Here is an 18,379-nt window from a genome sequence, read left to right as displayed (position 1 = left end):
GTGTGCTGGATTATTAATCTCCTTGACTAAAAGTAAAATGTGTTTAGTTTTGTTGGATTAAGTATAAGTTTGCCAGCTGCTGTGAGGTAAAGCTGTTGTGGACATTTTGGTTTATGATATGTAAACATGTTTTCGTTTTAATCCCAAGTGGGGGATTTTAGTTTGTCCACACCCGTCAGTTGTCACCTATGGAGTGTGTTCTTTTCCAGCTGAAATCAGTTGAATTCTGAGGCCTTTGAGAGGTATAAATATGATAGCCCAGAGGACTAAGGCGCGGTGGCTTGGAGAAGGCAGAGGAGGACAGCTTGCTGCACTCGCTGGTTGTCTGGATTCTGGATATCCTACGACAGACCTTGGTATTGCCTCCTTAGATACTACCCAGCAGCAAGAAGTGAAAAAGGGCTGCATCCCCTCCCCTTATAACCGTCTTTCCCTGGGGAACCCCAAGTAGTGTTTGAAAACCTGCTGCCCACATAACGCCACAAAGGCGATGTTTATCTGATAACTACAGTACACATGACGGACCCTGCTGACCGACACTACGCAAACACACACAGAGACATGCGCACACACACCACACACACCAAACCAGAGGACTTCTGGATTGCAGCTGGCTCTGCTCCATCTGCCTTAGGGCCCCAAAAGAGGGACTTGTCACCAGAATGGGGTTGGAAAAAGGCTGGAGCACTGTAACCCTGAGACTATCTGAATTCCCTCCTCGGTCTCCGATTGGTTAAGATATAGGAAGAAGCAGCGCCCGGCCTCCCGCGGCTCCACTCGCCATTGGCTGGGAAGAGGTGGCAATCAGGGCTGGCCGAGGCTAGGGCACTAGCTCCTGTTCTGTGCTGCTCTGGGTGCGCTGTCGCCGCAGGAGTCGCTGTCTGGGTCCCTTCCGCGGCACCTTTGCGTGGAGGCTGCTCCCCGGGCTCAGGGCGCGGGCATCATGGTGAGTGCTGCCAGGGCGGTCGGTAGAGCCTTACACCTGGGTCGGTGGACCTTGACTGGCTAGAGAGCGGGCTGCGCTGCAGGAGCAAGCCCGAGGCGCACAGAGCGGAGGGCCGCGAGGAACAGCGCCTTTGGTGGGAGGTGGGGCGCTCGATCTGCTGGAGCGCTCCGAGCCTCCGGGTCCGAGTGGGTTCCCACCGCTCAACACCACCCACCTCCGACTCAGGGCGATCCTCGGTCCCGCGTGCCGGGTTAGGTGGGAGGTTCTGGGCTCAGGTCGCCGTGTGGTCCAGGTGGCACCATGGTGACAGGTGAGTAGGGGTAAGAAGATGGGGGAGGGGGCACTGGCGCCAAGAATCCGATGATACCGCAGATCCCCCCCCCGCCTTTAGGATAGGGTACCCCGAAAGAAAGCATAGCCAGAAGGCGAGTGACAGGCCAGGGAGCGGGGTGGGCGATCGGGTGGCAAGGCACGGGGCCGTGACCGCGGTCTTTCTCTGCCCTGCAGTACGGTTTCGTGAACCATGCCCTGGAGCTGCTGGTAATCCGCAATTACGGTCCCGAGGTGTGGGAAGACATCAAGTAAGTGAACAGCCCTGCTCCCAGGGCCGCGCGTTGGCGCTGCGCCCGCGCCCGCTTCTCTGGCTGCTCCCAGCAGGGTCGTGGTGCGCATCCTCCGGTCTCCCCGCTCCCACGCTCCGGAGACCGGACTAGGAGAGGAGGGTAGGCCGGGGCGTGGCCGCGTGAACAAGCCCCTTGAGGTCACTGTAGCCTCCTCACCCAGGCTGAGCGTGGGAACACCCAGCCAGAGCCCTGTGGCTTTCAGGCCAGGTTCGGAGGGTTGGTGAGCTCCCATGCTGAAGGGCCTGGGGACTTCCCTGACCTCTGAAAGGTCTTGGAACCAGAGGCAGGAAATGAACAGAAGATTTGCCGCTCCTTTGAGATTCACACCTAGTACCCATAATATGGTTAAATTACTTGGTATGGTACAGTAAGATTATTTCTCCAGTAATTCATTAGAAGCATGTATTTAACACAGGGACATTTCTCCTTTAACTTCCCCAAATCACCCTTGTTTTGCTGTGTATTCTCCTGCTGCCCTAGCAGGGCATCCTAGTTTCTGCAGAGCTTGGAGCCTGGTATTAGAATGAGACTGGAGAATACACCTATCTGAGATTTTAAGGCACAGGTCATCTCTTAGAGTTTTGTGGGTCGAGGCTGGGGGCCGGTGTGGAGGGTTGACTGGGAACTGAAGCCAGAACATTGTCCATGACAGGCAAACACCACAAGGTGCCCCTGAGCTACGTGGCTGGCCTTTTGAGGTTTGAGACAGGCTTTCCATATATACGGCATAGGCTGTCCTGAACTGCCAGTCTTCCTGCCCTCTCCGACTGCTGGCATTAGAGGAATGCGTCACTATGCCCAGCAGAGCATTACAATCTAAAAGAATTATCTTCCCCCCTCTCTTTCTCCCCTCTCCCCTCTCTCCTCTCTCTGTCTCTCTCTGGTTGAAACGCTAACTCTTGTATATCTGAGTGTTGCTACCAACTGTAGTAAAATCACACGCAGGAATCACAACATTCTAACTGGGTAGGGATAGTGGTGAGCATTAAGAACGGCAGAGGAGAACACGTTTTTCTTGTGCTCACTGACGTCACATGAGCCCTTGCTGTTTTTCTCAGCACCTTTTTATTAGCAATCAATTTCAACAGACCTTACTGGGCAGTGATAGGATGGTGATTTTCTATAATTGTCTGTCTCCATAGAAATGACCGGGTCTGTAAAGTAAGCAGCAGGCCCTCCCACCTTCCTCCAGCCCTCCCGGGTTTCAGCTCTGATTGATGTTCCATGCACCATTCATGTCACCCACATCTACAGTATCTCCTGGACACAGCTGCATCCTATAAAAAAGAAGGGCAGATATGGCAGTTACGATTCTGTCAAACTAAACTCTAAGGAGCGAGGTTGCTTTTGCGATTGCAATTTTCTTTTGACTTTATTCCTTCCTTCATAGTTTTGGTTTTCTGTGGAGACAGTTATGGAAAAGGCAGACATTAAGAACAAGCCCTTACAGGGTTAAGCCTTACAGGGTTAGGATATGAAGGCAGCGTGCACAGCCTCATGTATTAATGTTCCATCTTTAAAAGTGAAATCTCCAAATTTATGGTAGATAAACTATAACAATGGCTGTGTTTAGGATTTCAAGAGTACCATACCAGACTATGGTGAGTTAATAATCACTGTGCAAAGTTAATCAAACTTAGAACGCATATTTAACCATTATCAATGCAGGGAACCAGCAAACGTAGAGATCAAAAATTTTACTTCATAACTCATGGAGGAATGTAGCAACATGTGTATTTTTAAAATTAAATCATAAAGATATTTGTTTATGGTGATTATCATCTAAAAATACATACTGTCTCTGACGAGAACTTCCAAATGGTGGCTGAAAGTAGTTACCTGTTACTTCAAGTAATTTGTTACACACACAGACACACACACACACACCTTCCAAGTTCTTTCTGTGTAGCTCTGGATGAGCAGAAATTACCATGTCGATGAAGCTGGCCTTGTTCCCACAACAGTCTTCGTGTCTCTGCCTCTCATGTGCCTGGATTATAGACGTGTGTTCTCACCCTGAGGTACCCTTGAGCAATAGTCTTAAGTTGGTCTGGTGGTAATAATCCCAATCATCCAAAACACTTTGGTAAACATGAACGAGGTCATACGGATGGTTTTATTTTCTCTGAAATTACCATGATTTTGTGCCCTTGTACTAGAGAAGGAGAACCAGCATTGGCCACCCAGCTGCTTGTTTTCTCTCTTTAGGAAGGCATCCTTTAGTGGTGTCTCGGGTGCACTTTTGTATATGTGCAGGGAGTCTGGCTTAGCTCTTTCACCCAGAAGACCAAAACTGTTCCTTGCTGCCCTGCCTAGTTTCCCAGGACATTGCTGAATGCTTCCAGGAAGAGCATTTGCCTAATCAGCAGATGTTCAGAGGGTGAGGGAGATGTACCTACCAAAAGCCATGCCGTGAAGGTACCTCCTCCTTCCCAGCCCATTCTGGGGCACTCTCCGCATCTATTGGTCCAAGATGCTTTCAATTTTAACTTTTTATGGAAAACTGAATATATGAGGGAATTTTTATTGTTTTACCCTAATAAGAACCCAACTTTTCTATCTTCCTTTTTGATCTTTTTGTGTAAGTAAATACTTATAAAATGTCTTTAATGCTTTTTTAAGTTTAGTAGGAAGTAGGCATTCCTCTTTTATGACAAAGGAAGCCAAACACTTAATGACAAGTAAAACTCAATGTTACAAATTCCAGACAGAAAATTCTAGATGGCTAAGAGCAAAAAATACCTCCTTGTAAACTCGGTTCCCACGTACACTCTTACCAACAGCATCACCATTTCACAAGCGCTTTGTCTTTTTTCAGAAAAAAGAAAAATTGCCCCAGACCAAAGCCCAGAAAACTTCTCTTAAAGAGAGAAACAGAAAATATCTGTGTCTGTGACTAAGTCTAGCCATGGGTCATTGTGGATGTATCTGATTAACTCCTCAAATATAACAGTGTAAGCATGTAAACTTCATTGTTAGCTCCTGTACCAGGGAACATCTGGATCCAGTATCCTCCCTCACTCCTGATCTACACAGCAACAGAAGAGAGCAGGAATCTGATTTAGATATCGCTGTGTAAATTCTGAATTTCAGATGATCCTCTTAAGTGATGAGAAGAAAATATTCAGCATTCATTCATAAAATGTAATCAGACTTTATGCATATTAAAATATCATCTAAATGCTTGCTAGGTCCGTCTCTGTTATCATGGTGCCATCCTGGTTAGTCCTACAATTGCATTGTATCAGTGAGCTCCAAGATTCTCTGCCAACCCTGGAACATATATGGATTCTGAAGCTGGATTGAAAAGGTTGGAAATTCTAAGATGATTAAAAATCTATTGAAAACAAGTGATGGCTGAAGACGTAACTCAGTGCTAGTATCCAACACACTAAAGAAGACAACACAACACACACACACACACACACACACACAGATAAATCCATCTTTCAGAAAACTGTACTCATTTGCCTGCAGGTGAGCTGGCCAGTGTATTGATAACATTGTGTCTGATTTTTCCTAGAAATCAGAGATAAGTAATTAGATACAAATGTTGGTGTGAAAGCTATAACATTCATAATAATGTAATAGCTTTGTTAGTTAACAGATACTGTTGTCATTTTACTGACAGTCACCTTCCATGTGTTTTGTATGTCCTTGTTCAAGTTGCTACATACTTCATAGCTCTTCTTCTCTTTATTGTTAAGCTTATCTCTAATAAACATAGTTTAGCACTTCAGGCACTGAGGATAGAAAAGCAAATGATGTCATTGTTGCCTTGAAAAAGTCTAGAGATATCAGGATATTTTTAGTCTCATTTTTTTTTATAAAGCTTTCCTGTCTGTCACTCAAATAAGGAAATGGTTTGACTGTTGGATAGCACGTCCTGATCCTCCAGACTGAAACTCATATATGTGGTGTAGTTTGCTAATCATGAATGATATTAGGGCCCCAAGAAGCAAATTTTTTTAAACAAAATAGTTAAATGACTTCCCAACCTGCTTAAACTTTTGAAGTCTCAGCTGTATGTGTAAAAAAAAGAAAAAGGTAAGTGTTGGATTGTTGCAATACACTCAGTATTCCCTGAAAATGCTTAATGTGTTTCTTACATAGCTGCTGAAGTAATGCTGTTTACTGTTTTCCATTTCGCTCTGGTAACTGGGTTTTTCAACATCTTCCTTCTGAAGTACACATGAAAGATGTGAAGTTCCTTGAATAACAGTAGCCTGGTTTTAGGGGTATGGCTGAATGCTAGAAAGCCAGCCTAGCACTTCATACCCAAATAAAATACTAAGAACAATAATAGCCCATTGTGTCTACATGCTCTTCCACACTAAGTGTTTCCTATCACATTGCTGCGAGTCCTCGGGCCATGTTCCATTTCCTTTATCCTTATCCCGTTCAGGCACTGGCTACTCTAATTTGTCTTGAGTTATCTTCTGGCCTTTCTTCTTTCCTCTTGGTCCTTGTCAGCTTCCGTTGCCCTACTCTAAAATAACCCTCTTGCCATGTTTTCTGTGTCTGCCTTCTGCTCATCCTCAACATTCTGATGCCATAAGAAGATGATTATTTCACTATGCCATCTACACTGAATTCTGCAAACCACTCTGTTGCCCGTCATCTTTTCTGCTATTTCAAAATTTTACATATGCTCTTAATATTGGTTTTATCAAAACAAATTAAATGAAGCAAAATAGGGCATCCTCATGATTTGCCCTGCTTTGATGGGATTTTCACTTTCTTGATAGAATGAGTTAAATTTCTACATCTTTCTGTATCAGAGTTCAAGTAGGAAGAAGGCTATGTGTTTTAAAATATGAATGGCACTTTGTATTATAAAGCTACTTAACTTTCTGGAGCTGTTTCCTCCATGTATTTTCAGCTGAGTGCTGTAACATCTATTTGAAACAGGAAATGACTTTCCAGCTCAATGTGTTTGTCATTGTTGTCTTTTCATCTTTTCACCCTGAAACTGCATTTTGAACAAATTAAATGACTGTCAGGAGTGTTGTGTGTAGGAAGCTGAAAAGTCACAACTTACTTCGGGACCGCTCCCCTGATACCAGGCTTCATACTTCTAGAAATGCTTGCCAAAGAAGAGTTACCTAATATAAATATAACATTCATTTTCTTACGCAAAAGCAACCTCTGAAAAAATTAAACAAATTCTTATAAAGACTAAAAAAATAAGTAAATTAATTCTGCATTAGGGATAAGACCTTTTTCTGTAGAAAAATTTTCCAGTTAGTCTAGAAGCCAGAGGAAGAGACAATATGTATGTTTGCCTGATGCTGGGAACTGACTACCTAACTGAACCCCCTCATACAGTTGATGATGAACTGTCTGAACTGGGTCTTCTAGAACCTGGAACACTTTGGGAGCAACATGGCACTTGTATAATCAGGAAAACCATGGCATTTTTAATTGGTTTGTTTTCATGATCTGCAGCAACCCCCAGGGGGTGGTCTTGGGGAGTCTTCATTGCCTTACAATCTTCCTTTTTTAATGCATTAAATATATATTAGAATCATACAATCTTGGTGTGTGAGTTTGCATATTCCAATGAGGAGTATAATTGAAACCAGACACCCCACACTTTCACTCTTACTATGTCAAGAATGGGTGATGGCAAACGTTAGGTAAACATGGCTGCTGTTTGCAGGAGCGATGCCATTTGTATTCTCTCTCTGTCTCTCTTTTTTCTCCAGAATCAGGGACCTGGCAAATGTTTCCTAGTAACATGCTGGAAGGTGATAGTTAGGGTTTGATGCTGTGCAGATGTCTCGGGAAAGCACACTTAAGGAAATGGGCACTCTAAAGAAGTATCTCTCCAGTGCAGTTTCCCGGTGATGGTGCAGACTTGAAGTCTTGCAGCTTTTGCATTTGCTATTTTGCCTCTGTGCATTAAAGAAGAAATATTATGAAAATGGTGTCATTATTATTTGTATCTCTAAAAATGGAAGACATTTTTTCTTTATAAACTATGTCAAAGATGGTAAGGTCTAGGGACGAGCTTTCTAGTCAAAGCTAAGGTCAATGTGTATTGTCCCACTTACTCTCAGCATCCAACATTGTGGACTGATTTCAGTTCTTTAGTCATGCTGAGATTTAGAGTGTGGAGCATGTGTCTCCAGACTGGGCTTCTTTCTTTCCACACCCCCTCCTTGTTCTGTAACTATCTACCTTTCAGCTTTGATATACCACAGGAAATACTATTGAAGGAATATCTCCTATGTCCAGCACTGTTTTTTCTCTTCCTAGTACATGAGTGAGTTGGTACTTTTGCTTTGAGTTATTCATCTACGATCTGACCCATTTCAGGGTCTAGCCTCCTTATTATTCTTAGGGGAAAACCTAGGGATATGTTCTCTCTCTCTCTCTCTCTCTCTCTCGCTCTCTCTGTGTGTGTGTGTGTGTGTTGTGTGTCTCCATTCTTTCCCTTCATACGTCTAATTCTATTTCCCTCTCTTTCTCCATGAATGTGATACATACATACATATGTGAATTGTTTTCACAGTCTTAGAAAACAGAGAGCATGTGTATGAGTTTATCATATATATATGATAAAGATACTATATATGATAAAGATATATCTTTTCCCTCAAACACATAGCTATTCACAGGGTAGGAGCTGGGACACACACTGCCAATTATCCCATCATGGGCTTTCTCCCAGGAGGAACCTGGGCACTCCTTTTCAGCAAAGACTGACTTAGCAAGGTCTCCAACAATCTCTACATATGTTAGCATCTTCTGCGTTTGTTTTCACTTTTCTGGAATGTTCCATCATATGTACAGGTGACTTGGATTATAATGTTTTGAAGGTGTTTTTATTTACTAACCATCAGATGTATTAAAGAAAGTCAAATCCTCCTAAACATTGAGCAAATTGCTTGCTTTGAGAGAATTTGTGACATTGGGGTGGGGGTGGGGCACAGAGGGTACTCCCCAGGCAGAGTTGGTGGTAAAGGAGATCCATCTGTTTGATAAGGCTGTAAAAAGCCCCCATTTAAGATATTTGTGGGTAGCTTTCAGAGCTGCAGCCCTTGTTGCGATGCGTTTCCCACGTCAGGACAGTCACAGTAAGAACAACAATAGAATAAAAAATGCACCGAGTGAAGGCATTATCTTGCTTAAAATTAGACCCATTTGTCACTCAGCAGAGCATGGATGAATGACGCGTTAACTTACAGGAACCAGCCTTCAAAGCATCTCCAAAATGGAGGCTGACTCTAGATTTAAAGGGCCCTTCTCTGCTTTGAGCACATTCTTCACACTAGAGAATGTGGAGGATCAGAGACTTATTAAAGTCGTTGTATAACAACCATTTTCCCAGCCACTTACAGAAAAAAAAGCCACATGCAGTTTCAGTGTTGCCTACAGTTATTGTCTGTGGCTTCTCAGGGAACATTTTAATTTCCATAATGACTAGATACAGCTCAGTGTTTTAATATGCTTTCCTCCCTCTCTCCTGGGCATTCCTAGAATTCATTACAACGAACAAGTCTGTGTGCCCCAGTCATGCTTCGGGAACCGTGACTCTCGGGATGTTGGGTGAAAACGCATGTCTGAAAAGTGTAGAACTTTTCTTGCTGGAAGCTCACCTCTGTTTTACGACGTCATTTCCACAGACCTCAGACTGTCCCATTTCAGAGCATCCTTTTCATACCTGCACAGGAAGCTTCTTCACTTAAAGGCACAGACTGTCTGTCCCTGGAGTACAGTTGCTGGACGAGTGCAGAGTAACAATAGCTCAGGGTAGGGCATGCCGTCAGTCTTCTTTGTGTTCACACATGAAATCAAGGGGTAGCTCCACAACAGAGTTGTGAGAATGATGCTTGGCCATTTTGGACACATTATATATCTAATTATTTTTCCTTGGTCATGTAAAATATTCTTAATATTCTTAATATGAACTATTAAGACTTGTGAAGTTGTCCAGAGTAGCTTGTTATATACATATATATATATATATGTATATATATGTATACATATATATATATGTATATATGTATGTTATATATATGTATGTATATATGCATACATCGCATAGGCATTTTTGAAGAAGCAGATTTGGTTAGTTCGTCGCCTTGTTTTAAAATGTGCATGTGTATATTCAGCAGTCGATTATTTCAGTCAAACTACAAAACACCATTCTGATAAAGCTACCCACTACCTATTTTTAGAAGTAATTAGTGGATATGAAAGACGGGTTAACATCCCAACAACTATCAATCAGTGAGAATGAGCAGGAAATGAATTGCTCTAGGGCAAATATGTTACCCACCCATAACACATTACTGTTGCAGTCAACACAGAATACGAGTCTCTATCATTTTGTCCCCATATGAGAATTTCATTACTATTTTACATCATATAAGGGAGGAGAGTTTGCCTTTGTCTATTAGAATTCATAATTTTTACTAGCCAATCAGCGAAGTGCACACTTGCTTTCTTTTTGCTGAATGGGGACTTCTGAGCTGATGATCAGACCTCTTGCCTCCCCCCTGCTCATTTCCTCTTCCTTCTCTTTGCCTTGCTCTTCTTGCTCATCCCCTGGACAGCTCTCCCTCTTGCCCCTTCTCTTGCCTCTTCCTCTGTACATTCCCTCTCCCTCCCTGTCTTCAGCTGCTGTAAGCTACCAAATGCACTAGGTGGGAAGTGTTTAAGACAAAGGCTGATGGTGCCAACTCTCCCAGCAGCTACAGGAGAGAGCTATGTTGTGCTGTACGAAAGAGCTTGTGCTGTTCATGGGATGAACCCCCACTTTGGGGAACAAAAACTAGATATATTAACTAACTAAAAAATAAATAAATAAATGTCTGTCCAGAATACTTAATGCTAGAGAATATTTCAAATTATGAATCCCAAGGATGCCTGTGGTTCTCTTTACCTACAGACCAAGAACACAGGGATGGCAGGGTTGCTCGGCAGGAGGCAGAGGTTGCGCAGAGCTGATGCTCAAGATGAATCTGAAATAGCGAGTTTAGAAAAGCTGGTGACAGTACCTGGATTTGGGTCATTCAAGCTACAATGCTACATATGAAAAATAAATGTTAAGTTATTAGAAATGGCATATGTAATAGCTATATAGACATGTGTAGACCATATTGGTTTTAAAGAACATGCGCAGCTGTTATGGGGCAGCGACGGAGAGCTGGAGAACTACAAAGTGCCAGACCTTAAATTATACATGTCGCTTCTGAAATCTGTCTACCAGCTTGCTTCCTCTCTTACATTTGCTCGTCCCTTCTGTGGTTTCAGTCAGGTAACAACTGAAGAGAAAAACATCTTCCAGTCTATGGAGAGAGGGAGAATGTTTAGCAGAAATGCAATCAGGAGAGTCCTTAAAGCTTCTGCCCAGTAATAAGGTGGGTCTGTCAGGAAGAGCAATGACTGAGAGTGTGTTGGGGCGGAGTTCTGTCATGGACCGCTCCTCAGGAGAGTGTTGGAAGAGTCTGTCTTGAAGAGTGCTAGGTTGAGGGTGTTAATCGCCTCACTGCACCACATGGAGGCTAAGGCATGAGGCAGCATAATGCCTGATCCAATCTGAGATGGTCAGGAAGGTCGTGGTGCTGAGCACTGACTGGGCATCCCTGGCAGCTTCTGCAGGCTGTACTGCCTGCCTCCTCTTCCTGCCTGCTCCTGCGCAGGCTAATCTGTTAACCAGCCTCATCTGGGAGTCTGGGAGTCTCTAGTTAGCCTTTCCCCTGAATATGGAAGCAATCGGTCATCTCTGAAGGTCCCAATGTCACTATATGGAATGTGGAATTTCGCTGTTTCCTTTCTTCCTCATTCTTTTTCTGTCTACCTTGCCTTCTTATCTTGAACTATTTGTCATCCAATAACATAGTATGGAATTTAACATTTTTTACATATTACTTATTTCTACCAGTTACAATATTGTAGGTTAGGGAGGGCTGATATCTGTGGTAGTTTTCTTTATTGAAATACCAAAATGCTTTGAAAAAAAGCCTGGAGCATAAAAGGCATCGAATATGTGTGGAAGAACTTCTGGGGCAGGGAGTAAAAAAAGAAAATAAGCAACCAGATATTCCTCAAGGCTTCCAAGATGAATGCAAATAAGGAGTTCTAAGTGTCTTAATTCAGTGGAATTCAGCATGACATTTCCACAAGAAGACACTTTCTGATCTGCACTCTGCTTACTTTGTCTTTAGCCCCCTCCAGGGAGCCTGGCTGAGGATGGTTTTAGGAAGGTATGATTAGGAGATAAAGGAGCTTGTTTCAATAAACAGAGAGAATGTATTGGGCTGGTTGGTGCTTGGCCCTGGCTAGCTCACATCTCTGGGAAAAGCTGCTTCTCTATTTTATGCAAGGGCACTGTGGACTCATTTAATGGTTACTATGGATTGGTTGGTGTTTTATAGAAACTAAGCTTATTATAAAAAATTATATGACTTGATTTAATTCATTTGGAAGAGCAGAACATGGTGGCTATGGTGAATTTGTGTACATTTTATTGTAAACTTGATTAACATTGATGCATGTTTTATTAGTATATCTTAGGTCAGATGTTTCTAAATTCCCATGTGGACATTAGCCTTGGTCCCTAATAAAAAATATAATGAGAAAATAACAAAATTGACATAATCATCTCCTTCAAACCAGCCAATTCCATTGCTAGGAATTTATCCTGTTTCTATATAAAAATACAATTAGGTACAGATATATCCATCATAATATTATTATTTATACTTGTAGAAGAAAAATAAAGACACTCTACCTAGCTGCCAAGACTTCAGTGTATTTAATCAATGCAAATTTATGCAGTCATGGTATCCAAGAGTATTTGCTGAACGTAAAAGATGCCAGCAAACATGACATCGAAATTGGCCACATTAAAAAGAATTGCTATTCAAGTGTGAAAAACTTGATATCGTACCGACAGTAGTTATTTCAAGCTAAGGAAACCTTGTTATTGCATTTTTAGTTTTCTTTCTTTTCTTTCCATATTGTGCCAATGTATGGAATTAAAAAGGTGTGAGCTCTTTGGAGAACTATCTTCTTTTCACTTGGTGGTTGTGTAAGGCCACCCTTAACATGTAGCTCAATAGTCGAGAATGCAAGTATATGAAATTCTGCCTTAAGCAATATGTGCTGCCTTGATGGTTCAGAACATAAAGTCGTTAACTTTGGGTCAGCATAGTCCTGGGAGGAGCGTTACATTCTGCTTTCTGTTTTAGAAGTTAGGTTTTCATGCTCACGCTATCTATATGATTTGCTTAACTTCACCCAACTAATAACTTCTGAGCCCAGAACTCCTGTTCGCCTGGTACTGGGATTCAGCTCCAATTCATGAAGTGTATGCTATGAAGAACATAGGACGTCTCTACAGATATTTCCAAGTCAGGCAGCAGGCTTGACACAGCTGGGAGGCCTCCTTTGAATAAACAGAGAAAGCCATGGCTGTGACTGGACTGCTCCAGAGGGAGGAATGCCTGTGGCCCCTTTGAAGGTGCTACTGCAGCGGTGTCCAGGGGTGCAGGGGTTCAAGTGGGGTGGGCTGAGTCAGAGATGGCTCCCCACGCTGTGTGCGAATGTCACATGGCGACCGTTTGGAGGATGGCTTCCTCTACTGCCTGGACTCTTGAGAAAAGCAATCCAAATCCTATCAAAATAAATGTATTTATAGAATCCTGATGACTGTTCAGAAATGATAACCAACATTTCCTTGCACTAACTGTGTCTAGTTTGAGCTACTGTGTTCAGTGTGTGAAAGATATATGAGAAGATTTGACCAGCCCACTCAGCGTCTCAAACCTAGTGCGTTTAAAATATAACTCTTGATCTTATCCCAGCCGATCGCAGACAGCCTTTTCCAGTCAGCTACTGGTGGTAGTTGCTCAGGCCAGAAACCTCCTTGTCATCCCTCAGGCGTTTCCTCCCTCAGCCCAGTTTCAGCAGGCTGTTTTATTCACCTGAACCGACACCTAGATTGAAGTCATTGCTCACACATCCTGCTTCCTCTCTTGATCTGTATTTTCACCTCAACATGTCTCTTCTCCTAGAGCATTTTGTTCCAAGATAAGAGGATTTTAGTCTGTCTTGCTAAAGTCTGAATCTCCAGTTCCTAGTACAGAGGCCCACACCTATACGAAATCAATAAATATTTACTGACTATTTCCAAATTCAAACATAACTTCTTTGCATTGCGTTATGCCCGGGAGTGCTAAAGCATACTTGAATGTATGGATTTAATTTGGAGAGAGGCATGTGGCAGTTTCTCCCCAAATAGCTGGGCTTTTAGGTACACAGTATCAACTTAAGCAATTTTGCCGCCACAAATCCTGTTTCAGAAATAGATCCATTATTCACACCGTCATGATTTTGGCAAATACTCTGACTTTAACTTTGCTCTCCACCATTCTTCTATTTTCTTTTCAGGAAAGAGGCCCAGCTGGATGAAGAAGGTCAATTTCTTGTCAGAATTATATATGATGATTCCAAAACCTATGACTTGGTGGCTGCTGCAAGCAAAGTCCTCAGTAGGTTGAACAATCTTTCTTGTTCTGGATTAACCACACAGAGGTCCATAAAGGAATGTGCACTAAAAGACAACGGTTTACCATTACCCAAGCTGTTCACTGAGCAATTGCATGGGGGCAACATGTTTGGATGATGCTAGCCTGGGCTGTGCTGAAGCCTACCCTTCCAGTATAAGCTGTTTAGCAAACAGAAAATGGAAAGTGGAAATGCTCCCTTCCCTGTGCAAGGCCCCATATGGAGAAGAAAAGCAACTACCAATATTTCAGCCATAAAAACATCAGTTCCAGCACCAGCCATAGAGTGACCATTCAAATCTAGTGTGCAGAAAACATTATTCTCAAACGTGTCAAATAATAATTAGCTATGTGAAACACTGGCAAAAAGAGAGAGGAGATTCACTGACAAATGAAATTCACAGATAAGGGCCATGGGTGAAAAGAAAGCGTAATTCAAGCAGCTGTCATGGAGTGAGGTTATTCGGAGTATTACTGTTCCAGAGGGCTCATGCATACCTGGGCTGCATAGAAGAGCATGAAATCTGAGCTCTGTTTGGCAGGATTCATGAATTAGAAACAAAACTAGTAGATTAATGAAAATAAAAACACACAGCAGTTATGAAGGAAAGTATGGAGTGAACTTTTAAAATACCAATTTTCAAATGTATACAACTGAGACATTGTTCAGGTCAAGAGTAGAGCTAAAGAAGAAATAACACATCTTCAAGTTAGTGATAAATTAAGGCAACTTTGAAGGATGGTTTCATATGATCAGAGTCACTTAACGTATGTTCAAGCTCTATCAGTATATTTTAAATATATTTTTGCGTTTAAGGTATATATGATTGGCTGTGGATGTACAGAGTTGTGTGTGTGTGAGTGTGTGTGTGTGTGTGTGTGCATTTAGATGACAGAAGTTGGTGCCAGGTGTTTTTACCAATCATTCTTATTTTTAGAAAATATTTTTTGAAAGTTTTTGAGATTATACATCATTTCTGTTGCTTTTCCGCCCTCTAAGCCCTCCCATATACCACACACATTCTTCTTTAAATCCGTGGCCTCTTTTTTGTTTAGTATTGCTTTATATGTGTTTTGTGTATTAAATACTTGACCACAACCTACTCAGTCCATATAATGTTACGTGTATGTCCATGTTTTCATGTGATCATCTGTTATTCAACATCCTGTTATTATCATGTTATTCAATAACGTGTGCTTGTTTCAGGGAAAGACTGTCTCTTCTGCTCTCGGTGTTTCTTAGTTGCCTGCAGTTATTTAGAGTTGAACCCTCGAGAGTGTCCCAGACCCATGCCATTAGCATGTGTACTGGTGTCAGCCTTGCGCTGCTCCTGTTCTGTTTAGGCAGCCACGAAGGGGAGCCATACTTTTATATCATCAACGTGACTTTGATAATATGAAATCATCCATCGAAGTTGCCTTGATTTAGCTTTAGATTGAAAATGTATGTTAATTCTTTTCTAGCGCTACTCTTGACTAGAACAGATATTTCAGTTTTTTACATTTGAAAGTCAGCATTTTAAACTTCATGGATGTAGTTTCTGACTTACGTAGGAGACGCACTCTCACTGAAAACTACCAAGTCCTCTGGATCCTACAGTCATTCTGGTTCCTCTGCTGAGATGATCCCCAAGCCTTAGCCAGAGTACTCGTGTTGTAGATACTTCAGTTTGGACTAGGCTCCACAACTTTGCAGCTTGGTCACTTGCTTCACCTTACTTTTTGAGGTACGGTCTCTCATTGAACCCAGAACTCATGATTTCGCTAGGTGGCTGGTTGGCGTTCGAGATCTAGTGATCCACCTGTCTCCAAGCTGCCAGTGCCAGAGTGGAAAAGCTTACCACTGCATCTGGCTGCACTGCACGTGGGGGCTGGGATCCCGGCGCCGGTTATTGTGTGAGACAGGCCCTTTGCCAAAGACTCCATCTGTCCAGCTTCCTCACACTGTTAAGGAGTTTTCACTGAAGACGTATGAGATCTATGTCTTACTAAGATTTATGTGTAAGTGGTTCCCCTAGAATTGTTTATATTATCAAAAATGAAAGGTTTGTATTTTCAATAGGAGAAGGTTTGTTGAATAAATTATTACACTCATATGTTGAATAAGATATGAGTCAAAATTAATACAGAAGAGGTATACACTTAAACTTTAGGAAATATTAATGATTACTTATTAAGAAAAATGCAATACATTAAGATTCATACTATGTTCAAGAAGTAGTTAAACATTTGTGTTTATATAAAGAAAAGTTATTTTGCAGCAGAGTATATTATGACCTTTATTTACAGTTTGTGTGTGTGTTATACAGAGGTTTATGTTCCATAGCGCTTGTGGAGAACTTGTGGGGGTTAGTTCTTTCCTTCCACTGTGTGAGACTTGGGTATCAAGTTCTGGTCACTAAGCTTGGCAGAGCCATTTTGCTGACCCTGTGCCTTTGAGTAAATGGCTTTTCAAAAGAAACAATACACTAAATATATCATCATAAACTATTAAATTTAAGTGTGTTACTATATAATTTGAGAAAATGGTTACATTGTTAATAGTGTGGATTACACCATCAACATGTTTGCACATGGTCCTCTGATTTCATTGTAATCCACCCATCAGAGATGCTTGGTCTATTCTCCCACTGTAAAAAACCATGAGTAACTTAAACCATTTTCATATACACTTGTGTTTATTCTTCTCATTGACAATCCTGCCTCTTGTTCTTTCCTCTTTCTACAAATCAGACCTCAATGCTGGCGAAATCCTGCAGATGTTTGGGAAGATGTTTTTCGTCTTTTGTCAAGAGTCTGGCTATGATACCATCTTGCGTGTCCTGGGATCTAATGTCAGGGAGTTTTTGCAGGTGAGAAGTTTAAGCTCCTGAGAGCGAAGGCTCTCAGTGTCTGTTGTTCAATTTGAGCTTTCAAATGCTTCTATTTAGCCAGCTGGATAAGAGTGTCTTGCTAATGAAGAGGAACCCTAGTGAACATTCTCACATAAAATCTAGTGATTGGACGGCCCTCCGTATATCCCCACATTTTCCGTCGTATGTTTTCACAGTCTCTAGCTGTTAACTCTGATTAAGCAAGCCTTCAATTACTATTCTCCTGAAGTACATAGGCCTATTATAATCTGCTTAATTGCCTTTAAGAAAGAATTACGTATTCTAAGGGTATTGTCTTCTGCTTTTAATATATAATATGGTTTGATTATTGTTTTTGTAACATACTCCTAAATCTGAGGTCTCATTGGCAGTGTATCAGTATTCTACTTAGGAGAACTAATTCCTTGCCTTGGAGTTTCACATTAGGTAATCCATCACAGAAAGAGACAAGAGGAAACCCTATGTCAGTTTCAGGTAAACAAACAAACAACAGAACAAAAAAACCCAAAACACCACCCAAGGCCTTTGTCTTACAGCATGAGCAGTTACCCTACAAGTCTGTACTCGGAAATTCCCCATTTGTTGAGATGCTATTTCTGGACCGCCTGTGCTATTTTGAGCTCTGGCGTTTGTGAGACCCTCTGGATGAATGTGTGAAGGCTCAGCATCAGGGATGGGGCCGAGCACTTCTAACCTGGCTGCTGAGAGTGGCTGGACCTGCTGGAAAATGATGTCAGCGCAGACCCGGCTGAACTGAAGCCCAGGTTTGAGAATGTAAACTCCTCCGAGGCCAGCTGCATTATTGATTTAACAGCCAAAATAAGAACTTTGGTGTTTAATCAAAATGTCTGTTGTTTACACAGGGACTTTTTTTTATAAACTTAAAGCAGCATTAAATCAAGATGATCGCTGCTTTACAGTCTCCAGCTGTGGACTTACTGAAGTCCTGTTGTCCAAAGAAAGCCGCCCCTTCCAAATGAAAGATCTGCTAAATTATCGTCAAGCTGATGGTGTTTAAATTGATTATTGCAAATGGATTCTTCAATTATTTCATTTGATACTAAAACCTGTTGGGAACATTAGAGTTTTGAATACAAAGTCCATTTTGTTGTTTTTGTTTGTTTTATTCTGCTTGGCTTCTCTTGGCTGTTTTGATTTTTGAGACAAGGTTTCTCTTGGCCTTGGCTGTCCTGGACTCACTTTGTAGACCAGGCTGGCCTTGAACTCACAGAGATCTGCCTGCCTCTGCCTCCCAGAGTGCTGGAATTACAGGCATGCACCACTACGTCCAGCTCAAAGTCTATTTTAAAAGTATTTTTGTTGACCAGTCTCACTTTTCCAGAGAAGTTTAAAAAAAAAATTATGATGTATGTGTTTGTGTGTGTAAATGTCTCTCTGTCTGTCTCTCTTTGGTGT

At 42.0% G+C, this 18,379-nt stretch overlaps 1 protein-coding gene across 1 annotated transcript in view; it reads left to right on the top strand.

The window, feature by feature from the left end:
* The first annotated feature begins 846 nt into the window (after nucleotides 1–846).
* The window catches only part of Gucy1b1 (guanylate cyclase 1 soluble subunit beta 1), a 45,430-nt gene continuing 27,897 nt past the window's right edge, over nucleotides 847–18,379 (top strand). Inside the window, exons 1-4 of the mRNA XM_055596688.1 lie at nucleotides 847–946; nucleotides 1,454–1,527; nucleotides 13,975–14,075; nucleotides 16,824–16,942. Coding sequence (XP_055452663.1) covers nucleotides 944–946; nucleotides 1,454–1,527; nucleotides 13,975–14,075; nucleotides 16,824–16,942 — 297 coding nt within the window. The 5' untranslated portion in view covers nucleotides 847–943. The remainder of the gene's footprint in view (nucleotides 947–1,453; nucleotides 1,528–13,974; nucleotides 14,076–16,823; nucleotides 16,943–18,379) is intronic.

This window comes from Psammomys obesus, unplaced genomic scaffold (genome assembly GCF_907164565.1).
Source record: "Psammomys obesus unplaced genomic scaffold, mPsaObe1.curated_primary_1811, whole genome shotgun sequence".
In the NCBI taxonomy this organism is placed as follows: Eukaryota; Metazoa; Chordata; class Mammalia; order Rodentia; family Muridae; genus Psammomys; species Psammomys obesus.
This window is presented reverse-complemented; position numbering and strand designations above follow the sequence as displayed.